Genomic DNA, 10,903 nt, shown 5'->3' on the forward strand with positions numbered 1-10,903 from the left:
TAAACAAATAAAGAAAACTGTACGTGGCGGAAGCAGCGCCCCCCTGCGGCCCGCCGCCGCCCTGCAGGCTCCGGGCAGCTGGGGGATTTCCTGGGCGGAAGCAGCGGAGGGGGTTTCCAGCGTTCAGCCCGTCCTGCTGCTGGATCTCTGAACTGATCCCAGCATCGTCTGCTCACACAAACCACTCAGCCGGAGAACCTGAACCCGAAACCGGACCATGAGGAGTCCGTCCCAGGCCCGGAGGCTCCGACACAGCGGCAGGTTGACGGTTTGAATCCCGCAGAGAGTCCGCGGAGGAACCGCCGAGAAGGAGGTCCCGGGGAGTCCTGAGGAGCTGTGGCCTGCGGAGGAGATTCATGTGAGTCCGAGAGAGCAGAAACAGAATAAAGACACACAGTAGAGACATACCAGAGATGCGGTATTGACAGGAGACTCGGCGTGAGCAGCGGGAACATGTTAGCTGTGTTAGCGGGCTGGAGGAGATGCTACAGCTAGCTGTGTTTACATTAAAATCCCCGTTACCGATCACACCGAGCTAACAGGCTAACGTCGGCTAGCGTCGGCTTTCCGTCTGTTTACACCCGCGCCCACCGGATCAGTAACAAAATCAATAATTCGATCGGTAACTTGATTGATGCCCTGATCAGAGCAGCAGAGCTAAAAACAGTCAGACCTGAAGAATCGAGCACAGAGAGGACGAGCCCAGTATGTTGCTTCTATTGTTCTTATTGATCCGCGGATCAGTTCCTGGTATCGATTATGGCTTGTGTGTCGATAACATGTGATGGGAAGGTTAACAGGACAGGTGTGTGTGAGGTCACGTGAACTTGGAGTTACTGTTTACTATTTGTAAACACCAAAGTACTGTCAGAGTAAGCAGGATAGTAAGGCAGTAAAAGTACTAAGAGTACTCCTCAGACCACCTCCGGTGTGGAGTTTCCAGGTGGTTTCTCATTTGAGGACACGCAGGTTATCAGGTTAGTTTCACCTTTAGCTCACCTGTGAGAGAGCAGCTGATCGTCAGCTGACAGAACAAACCATTATTCAGATGAAAACACCTGGACATGCAGGTGACGCTGATGGTCTGAGAAGATTGGGACACTGAGAGAATAAAACCCTGTGATGTTTAACATCTGAATCAAAGGTCTCACCTGTAACCTGACACTGAGCATACCCCGGGGCGGAGCGTGTTTTGTTAGAAGACCCAGGGTGAGCCTGCAGGAGCTCTCAGGTTGACCTCTGATCGTCACCCATAAGTGTCTTAACGGCGGCCTGACGGGATCCTGCTGAGGAAACACCTGGACGAGACAGATGTTAACACCATGTCATCATCATTATTTGGGGATCAGAAAAATCCAGAAAACACCCAGAGGGTCTGACTACATTACCCAGAACGCTCCAGTACAGGTCAGACAGACATGAGAAAAAGCTGCTCAGCAGGGCAGGTGCTGTGCAGCACTATACGTGTCAAAATTTAAGATCATGGGGGTTAGTGATGGTGTGTTTAGCTGAGCAGACGATGATAAGAATCCTCCCTTCACCCCAAGATGGCCGCCCCTCCCTGAGCCGCTTTCCGCTGAAAGTTTCGTCCTGTTAAAAGCTCGTTTTTCTTTCCCTCTGTCGCTAAGTGCTTGCTCACAAAGGGCCATTAAAGCACCTGACAGGGCTGCTGTTGTGTTTTTGCTGCTATCTAAATAAAATGGTACTGATAGTGGCGATGATGATGATGCTGGTTGTGGTGATAATGATGATGGTGGTGAGCACTGGGTAACTGGGACATGTGTGAAGGTCCTGTTAATGCTGAAGCACATCTGCAGGTTCAGAAACATCTGCTGTCATCCAGATGTTTCTGTTTCAGGGATGATGAATAAACCCACGTGAGTACAGTCCACACCTGCCCCTCCACAGGCACCCCCTGCTGGGCGCAGACTGCTATCATCAGGTTACTGATCCTCCATCAGCTGCTCTGAGGAAAACCCCTGTGATGAAGTGAATTCTTCCAGTTTCTCTTTCTGAGAAGTGCTCAGTCACGACTGCAGTCACCTGCTTCATGTCGCAGCACTCGTTAACCACAGGCATGACATCACACACGTAGGTGTGATGTCACACATCTGGCAGATCCAGATTGCACATCAGTGACGAGCTTTCACTCTAACTCAAGCCTTAGAATGCCACTGACTCATTTGGGGCTTTTATTTTGAAAGGGATGGGTTTGTGTCTGTGTGTGTGTGTGTGTGTTGACGATGCAGTGAATGGAAAAGTCCCCAGCATCCCTGACAGGAAGTGTGTGTTTCTGTTTCTGTGTGTGTGTGTGTGTGTGTGTGTGTGTGTGTGTGTGGAGGTTAAAGGTCACAGCTGTGTGTGAGGTCATGAAAGCTCTCACTTCAGGTTTTCATGTGTCAGCTGACCCGATGCTTCTGAAATTACCCAGAATTCCTGTGTGAAGTGTGTGGATCCTCTTTCTGGATTTATTCAAATGTTCAAATCTTTCATTTTTTACCAGATTTCACTGTTTGTGTTTTGAAAATGCGTCGGCTCTTTGAATGTTCGTGAGTTGATAACATAACATAAGCTAGGTAAATACTTCTGATCAAAACCCCGCCAGCGCCACCGCCTCACTGAGGAGGCACATCTCACGTCACCTGACGAACTACCGTCCAGGTAGCTCGTCAGGTGTGTGAGGCTGCAGTGGGCGGGTATCCCGTCAGAGCCGAACAGCAGGAAATGATGGTAAACCACGCGTGCACACCGAGGTTACTGTAACAAATGTTGGAAAGTCTGGTTGTTCCTCATCGTGCGTCCGATCCGTGACCGGGATTCTCGGTCTGCGTGTTTGGCCGTCTGTGCTGTCGGGGCAGCGGTCAAACGTCCAGATGAACAGAGGTGACTGTTGTTGTGATTTGGCACTGTATAAATAAAATAGAATAGAATACTGCACTACTGTGATACAGCAATAGTGTAATACTGTGGTACTAAAGTACTTTTTTGCAGTGAGTATCAGAACACTGAGGTCATTTCCATTGTGGCTGTTTTTGAAACATCACATGTTTAAGGAAAAACCCCAAACTGCACGTCAGTCAGCTCAGAGCAGCTGACTGGAGTTAAAGCCGGTTATCCAACCGTCAACTTCATGAACTTAGAAAACAGAGTAACAGGTTCTTTTTCTGAAATCCTCTTTATGTTTTTAACTGAGAGAGAAATGCATTCATTCCTCAGTTTAATGGTTCAGTATCTGAACCTTTTTCCTTTATTTAACATTTGGACTCACGTCCAGGGCTGCTCAAACATCATGGCGGACGTCTGCTGTGAGGGTTAAAGGTCAGTGTAATATTTAAATGTCTGATCACACTGTACACGAGGAGTTCCAACATGACCAAAATGTGATTCTTCAATCGCAAACGTCCACCTGGTCATCAGGTGACCCATCGAGGGTTCAGGTAGCATCGGCCCTTTTAAAGGATCCATGAAAACACGAAAGGAAAAACTGTGAATGCCGACCGGTCGGAGACGGGGTCCCCGTGACATTCAGCCAGAAGCTACAGGATTCACCCGAGGGTCCACCTGAAGGACCTACCTGAGTCTGAGATGTTCGGAGGAAGACCAACTGATCTTTGGACACTCACTCTGACATATCTGTGAAGGTTCTCAGGTACAAGGTCATGCTAATCTGAGGAGCTTGGAAAGAAAAGCGACTGGGCTTCATGACATCACGAGCGTCCGAGCTGAGGTCGCCGTTTCTCTCGTCGTGAATGACCTGCCGCACCGCAGTACATGGTTAAACCTGACCTGTGACATCACAAAGACTGATGTGGAAGTTCTGAGACCTTCTGGAAAGATCTCAGGCTGGATCATGAAATCATGTATGAAGGTTTTCAGATTGTTTACTGGTTTTACTGGTCTGAACCAGTGGAGCTGAAACTCCCATGTTTGAGCTCACTGCCTGTTCTCCTTCACCTGTTCTCACCTGTTTTCGCTGCACTTTCTAATTAAATTAACATGTGACCTGTCAACTTTCCTATTTATAGGCCACGCCCCTTCACCCCTTGCTGGACTCCACTGAGCACGTGCAGACTGGACTCAGTTGTTGGGTTCTAATGTTTCTTTTAATGTTTCCTCAGGTCATGTCCGCGGGGAGGAGTGCTGACGGCAGGGAGGTGCAGATTCCCCTCCAGCAGGTGGCACCCTCCCTTATTTCGCCCCTCTCGGCAGCCCCGCCCTCTCACCGCCCTGCCAATCTGTGGCCTTCCAGTGAGCCCACCACTCAGCAAGGTAACGAGTTTCAAAAAAAAAATCTTTGTTAGGTAGGATTTACACACGGCGGCTGATCTGATTGGCTAAGGTTATTTAAGACCCAGTCAGGCCTTTGAAGCCAGGAGGGTGTGAACCCTCTTTGAGGACAGGTTCGGTAAGGTGTGTCTCTGACCTCAGGTGTGTGTTCAGGTGTGCCCGCAGGCTTCCTGCCTCTTCATGGCGGCTTCAGAGATCACTTTGTAGAAACTCCAGAAGCTAAATACTGCTGCGAGGCGTGCAGGCTGGTCCTGTGTCAGCCCCGCCAGACCGAGTGTGGACACCGTTTCTGTAACAGCTGCATCTGCGACATCCTCAGGTGAGACAGGCCACTCCCACTCAGGGGAAACACTGCGTCGATTTGAGTTCCTGCTCGACCCTGCAGGTGTCAGCGTTTAACTTTTGTGTCCTCTCTCCTGCAGTCGTCCAAACCCGGTGTGTCCGGCTGACATGGAGCCACTGTTCAGAGACAAGGTGGGCAGGAAGTGACATCACAGCAGAGATCACGTTGTTGACTGATCAGTAGGACTGTCAACGTTAACATTTGTTAATCTGTGTTTACGAATAAAGTTTTAACACGATGAAGCCATCTGGAGCGCAGAATGGACCAACTTTGTACAAACTGCCCCAAATACGCTGAGAGAGGCATTTCCGATGGGTTCATTTGGTTAAAATTTTAATCGCGTTAATCCTGGCGACGGATAACGCATGTTAACGTTGACAGCCCCACTGGTCTGTGATTGATTCCCGATCAGTTACTGAGCAATCTGTGATCACTCGTCGGGCTGTGTGATTGATCAGGCTGTGCTTTGTGTTTCAGATCTTCAAAGACGTTTGCTGCCATCGGGAGATCATGTCGCTGAAGGTTTACTGCCGCAGCGAGGCGAACGGCTGTCAGGAGCAGATGAGTCTGCAGCAGATACCTGTGAGCACACGTACCTGAAAATCCCGCTTTCTGATTGGCTGCTCTGCATACAGCAGAAATTCACTTACCTGCCTCACCTGTGTGTCTGCAGGACCACCTGAACGTGTGTCCGTTCTTCGAGGTTCCCTGCCCGCTGGGAAAGTGTAAGGAGAGGATGATGAGGAAGGAGATTCCCGACCACCTGAGCTGGAAATGCAAACACAGAGAAACCACCTGCGAGTTCTGCAGCACGAAGATGCCCCTGACAGACCTGCAGGTGAGCCGCGGGCAGCGTTTGGCTTCTTTTTCTTGCTTTTTGGTGATTTTTGTGAAAAATTAAGTTTTTAAAAACTTTTTTCAGAAACACAAAGATACGGTTTGTCCGGCATTCCCCGTGATGTGTCCAAACCACTGCTCTTTCACCTCCCTGCCCCGGAGCGAGGTGCTGACCCAGTTTTTTCCCGGATCACTCGCACCCTTCAGCTTTCAGCTTTTCCGATCGCAGTGATCGATCGATCTATTGATTTATTGATGTTGTGCTGTTTCAGCTCTCGGGTCACCAGCATGACTGTCCCAAAGCTCAGGTCAGCTGTCAGTTCCACCGCTACGGCTGCACGTTCAAGGTAGTTTCATCATCATTCTCACTAAACGTGTGGCACACCTGTGGCTCATGTACCACAGTACTGCAGTTATACACCTGTATTAATACTTCATACTGCATGTACTGCAATATTGCGTGTGCTGTGTTTCAGGGTTTGAACCAGGACATGAGGCAGCACGAGTCCACCTTCGCAGCCGAACACCTGAAGATGATGGCAAACAGGAACCTGTCGTTAGAGAACAAGGTAACCACGGTGGCACGTAAAACACTTCACATCTTCCTCAGAAGGTGTGGCGTGCGCTCACCTGAGCGCTCTCTGCTTCCAGGTGGAAGATGTGAAAGGTGAGCTGATGGAGCGGTACAAGGTGCTTCCTGCGCTCAGCAGCCGACTGTCGGAGCTGGAGAACCAGAACGAGGAGCTGAGGGAGAAGAACCGGCAGATGGAGCAGAAACTCGCCACCATGCAGGTACCGCCATTTCGCTGGTGGTTTATTCTTGACAGCGTGGGCTCCTCCCACCGTCCACAGACACGCTCATCACGTTAATCTGTGCTTTCTCCACAGAAGCTAATGAGCTCTCACTCAGAGAAGTTGCTGGAGGTGGAGCTGGAGCTGCATTCTCTCCGTCTGCTCAGAGATGAGGTGGAGAGCCTGCGAGGAACGCTGGAGAGCGTACGGACGAGGCTCGCTGCTCTGGAGCAAGGTGGACGCGGCGGATCCGGATCCACGACACACACACTGGGTTAGAACGGCCTCTCTGTACCGCTGTTGGGGTCTGGGGACGGGCTGTAGTCTCAGACACCAGAGGTTTAGGGCATGCTACGGCTGTTTGTTGATTGATAATCAATAACTCCCGGTGCACGTCTTCTTCTCTGCAGCATCCCTGGAGACTCAGCTGAATCGCCATGACGACATGCTGAGCGTCCACGAGATCCGATTGGCTGACATGGACCTGCGTTTCCAGGTGCTGGAGACGGCGAGCTACAACGGGACTCTAATCTGGAAGATCCGCGACTACAAAAGGCGGAAACAGGACGCGGTGGCAGCGAAGACGCTGTCGCTGTACTCGCAGCCGTTTTACACCGGATACTTCGGTTACAAGATGTGTGCTCGAGTTTACCTGAACGGAGACGGCATGGGCAAGGGGACGCACCTGTCGCTGTTCTTTGTGGTGATGAGGGGCGAGTACGATGCCCTGCTGCCCTGGCCCTTCAAACAAAAGGTACACCACACTTCCTGTGTGATTAACCGCAGAAGCGTGAACAGCGTGTTCTGATGCGGTCTGTGTCTGTCAGGTGACCCTGATGTTGATGGACCAGGGTCCCTCCAGGAAGCACCTGGGCGACGCCTTCAAACCGGACCCAAACAGCAGCAGTTTCCGCCGTCCGGTGGCCGAGATGAACATCGCGTCCGGCTGCCCGCTGTTCGTGTCGCAGACTGTCCTGGAGACGGGGACCTACATTAAAGATGACACCATCTTCATCAAGGTGAGGGGCGTGTCCTGCGGGTTACAGACCCCACCTATGTATTGATAAATTCAGCGATTAGTGAATTAACCTGTGGTGATTGGTTTGACCGGCAGGTTACCGTGGATACCTCTGACCTTCCTGACCTGTGACCGTGTGACCGGTGCGCACCTGGCAGAGCAAAGGATGATGGGAAGGATCAGAGATGGAAGAAGATGGAGAAGAAGAGACAGGAATTAGCCAGTCAGAGTGAACTTTATTGACTGGTGGACTACAAAACTGTGTGTGTGTGTGTGTGTGTGTGTGTGCGGGGGTGGGGGGGTGAATGACTCAGTGTCACCGTGGTGACAGAACTCAGAGCCAACATGGCCGCCACTATGAGGACGTTGTTGCTGCTCGTTACTGATGCTGTGCATCGAGCTTTACTTCCTTTTATTACCCGTTTACAGAGGCATGCTAGGAAATCCACTACAGCCACAGAGGAGTCCGAAAACCTGATCAGACCGGATGAAACTACATAAAGAGCAGACTCCTGTAGAGCCCGGCGGTGCGGACTGGCTGCTCTGTGGCCTTGGTGGGTTTCCGAGCGTCGACAGAATTCGTGCGAGTCGTTCGGTTCATTTGCACACTTTAAAGTTTTGAATGTTTGTGTGAAAATAAAACTGACAGAAAACAAACTTGTTTTATTGTGAAGTTTTTCTGCGGAGACTTCCTGTTTTATCGTCACTGATGAGGTCATCAATAAAGGAACTCTCTGCCTGTGAAATAATAGCGTAGCCACATGATGTCACTTGGCGGTTTTGCTGCGTGTTGCTGCTGTCACTGATGTCTCGGGGTCCACAGTGGCGACTCGATCTTCGACACAGGTGTGGGTCACCAATGTGTGTGAAGACAAACCGAGGCAAAAAGAGGCTCCAGCATCTGTTTCAAGAAACTTTAATATCCTGAGGTAGAAGAAACTTGGTGTGAACAGTCTGTGTGCAAGTGACCTGAGTGATGAGGGTCACTCACACCATGGCTCAGATTGGTTGGTGGGCAGGGTGCAATGTGTGTCGGGGGGCATAACAGTCTGATAACAGTCTTCCCCCAGGGGAAGAAGCTGTTCGTCTGGAGGTGTGCGACCTGACTGAATTGAATTCAGAGGGTCCAACAGGCGGTGGGCAGTTCACTGGTTTACCTGAGACAGGAGGATCTGGCGATGCCATCCAGGGGTGTCAGATGGCAGTCAGTGCTTTTTTGGGTGGTGTTAATGACCCTCTCTGCTGCCTTCCTGTTCTTAGTCGTGGCCCCTGAGCACCAAACACCAGGCAGGAGAGCACGCTCTCCACTGAGGAGTAGTAGAAGGCCAGCAGCAGGTCCTGGTCCAGGTCTTCATCTGGCTCTTGATGAAGGCATTCCCACTTTCTCCCTCTTGCATGTGACAAATGAAGGCTTTCTTGAGGTTCTTCTTCCTCAGGACACCGAGGACGTGCAGCCACTGCTGGGCCTCCTTTACCACTGCGATGGTGTTGTAGGTTGTAGGTGAGATCAGGGGAGATGTAGGTGTCCAGAAACCTGAAGGTGGAAACAGATTCTACCCGTTCTCCGTTTATAATGAGGGGGGAGTGGACCTGTCTGTGCCTCCTGAGGTCCATTATAAGTTCTTTGTATTTAAGGATGTTCAGCTTCAGGTTATTCTCTGGATCCCAGGATCAGGGAATCTGAAGGTGGTCCAGTTTGGTGTTGAGCATCTTCCTCTTCTCCAGATAGCTCAGCGCTGTGTGAAGGTTGATGGCATCCTCCGTGGGGTCGAGGGAGGGGGTGGACAGTCTGTGATGTGTGAGACACTACCCACTCGAAGCACAAGATGAGTACTACAACTCCATCACAGGTATAAATACAGATTGTAGGAGGATGACGAGATTATCCATTTAAATGTCTTCACTGGAAGTGATGCACAAAAACATTAAAAGGCCAGATAAACTGATTTTTTTTAGAGGAGGAAAGGAGGACGGCAGGTGGCGCTGCTCACAGGAAACGGCGGCGGCTCGTTGATTTTTTTGTTTTTTTGTTTGAACCAAAGAAGAAGAAGAGAGCGTTATCCGCAGAAAAAGAAGCGGCTAAGAGTTTGTGCTTCAGCTCCAGACTTCAGGCTCAAACCGAACCTGAAAGACTCGAAGGACCCCAGAACACCGGCCCGGACCCAGCGGGGCTGCGAGGCCCGACCCGGTAAGTGAAGCTCGGTTCTAGCTGTAGAACCGTAGAGCCCCGGGGAGCCAACAGGCTAACAGATAGCATTAAGGTTACCAGAAAACAGGCTCTTATTTTGAAAGGGCGACAAGCGATTGAGTTACTTTAGAAATGATTTCACGAAAAAAATAAAATAAAAATAAACACAGAAAGCGGCACGGTGTGTGATCTGTGTGTAAAAAACCAAAAAAAAACCCGTGTGTGTGTGTTTAAATATATAAGTAAAACAACAAAGTAAAAACAAAATACGAATAAATATGTTTAAAAGCTGACAGGAAGGAACAGGCTCTACCTGTCAGACAGGTGTAACTGTCAGTGAGGCGTTTGTGTGACGCGCTGGCAGCTGATTGGTCTGTAATGCTATGTGTGTGTGTGTGTGTGTGTGTGTGTGTGTGTGTGCGCGCGCGCGCGCGCAAACTAAAATAATGTGGAAAAACTTTATCATGAGCTGAGACGATGAAGCTGACGACTGCTGAGATTCTCAGGAAAGTGTTCTCATGCAGAGTTTCCATCTGAGTATCCTTTGTAATATTACTATTCAGAGTAATCTGAATATCCTGAGTATGCTGAGCAGTGCGAGTCAATTTACTTGAAAAAAGTAACCAAATACTAGTTGCTGATTAATTCACCAGAAATAATCCAGTTAATTTACTGATTACTTATTTTCAAAAGTAATTAGTTACTTCATTACTTAGTTACTTTTTAAAACTTGATACACAACCTGAATACGTAATAACGTCATAGATCTTTCAGCCCAGTTCTATTTTTTCTGTATAATCCATCATATAAAATGTAATCAAATAAAAAAGTCTCTTTTTAAAATTGTTTTAATCGATTTAAACTTTTAACTTTATGCTTCAAGCACGAATTAAATTATTTCAACTGTCTTTGATGGGAAGAAATGTTTAACATTTAAAGCTATGTTCTGCATATTCCAGCGTATAAAATAAAATCACGTTTTGTGTTTGCACTCTTTCAAATAGATGCAAGTAAAACACAGCAGAAAATGAATAAAATCAAAGACTCAGCAGCTCTTAAATCTACTGTCAGCTGTTGAGCAGGAGTGGGGCGGGTGGAGGTTTGCCCACAGCGGTCATGTCAGTGGGAGGATCCGGGGGTTTCTCTGCGAATGTCACGTTCCCGTGGCAGCGTGCTCGCTGCTTGCTCAGATTTGAAGTTTCATTTGTCGCTGTAGAAGTTTTCTTCCCACGCAGAGTGAACAGCAGACGCTCATAGGGCTGCTCGATTATGGCAAAAATTATAATCACGATTATTTTCACTGAAATTGAGATCACGATTATATGACGATATTTATTTAACCCTTTAAGACCTACCATAGAACCAAGTCCACCAGAGCTTATATTATTTTTTTACATGTTGTAGTGCCATTTGTGGGAGCATTTCAAGTTGCTATACA

At 49.0% G+C, this 10,903-nt stretch overlaps 2 protein-coding genes across 2 annotated transcripts in view; both read left to right on the forward strand.

The window, feature by feature from the left end:
* Window positions 1-224: 224 nt before the first annotated feature.
* traf3 (TNF receptor-associated factor 3) lies at window positions 225-7,934 on the forward strand. The gene is made up of 14 exons (XM_005951138.2): window positions 225-358; window positions 4,119-4,269; window positions 4,441-4,606; window positions 4,710-4,761; window positions 5,108-5,212; window positions 5,304-5,468; window positions 5,553-5,633; window positions 5,740-5,814; window positions 5,944-6,036; window positions 6,119-6,259; window positions 6,356-6,533; window positions 6,670-7,013; window positions 7,087-7,278; window positions 7,374-7,934. The coding sequence occupies exons 2-14, from the start codon at window positions 4,122-4,124 to the stop codon at window positions 7,407-7,409; spliced, it is 1,776 nt and encodes a 591-aa protein (XP_005951200.1). The 5' UTR covers window positions 225-358; window positions 4,119-4,121; the 3' UTR covers window positions 7,410-7,934.
* A 1,313-nt stretch (window positions 7,935-9,247) lies between these two features.
* Window positions 9,248-10,903, forward strand: part of mipol1 (mirror-image polydactyly 1) — a 53,060-nt gene continuing 51,404 nt past the window's right edge. The window contains exon 1 of the mRNA XM_014330656.2: window positions 9,248-9,465. The gene's annotated coding sequence lies outside the window, so the exon portion shown is untranslated. The remainder of the gene's footprint in view (window positions 9,466-10,903) is intronic.

This window comes from Haplochromis burtoni, unplaced genomic scaffold (assembly GCF_018398535.1).
Source record: "Haplochromis burtoni strain Fernald_Lab_line unplaced genomic scaffold, NCSU_Asbu1 Contig_442, whole genome shotgun sequence".
In the NCBI taxonomy this organism is placed as follows: Eukaryota; Metazoa; Chordata; class Actinopteri; order Cichliformes; family Cichlidae; genus Haplochromis; species Haplochromis burtoni.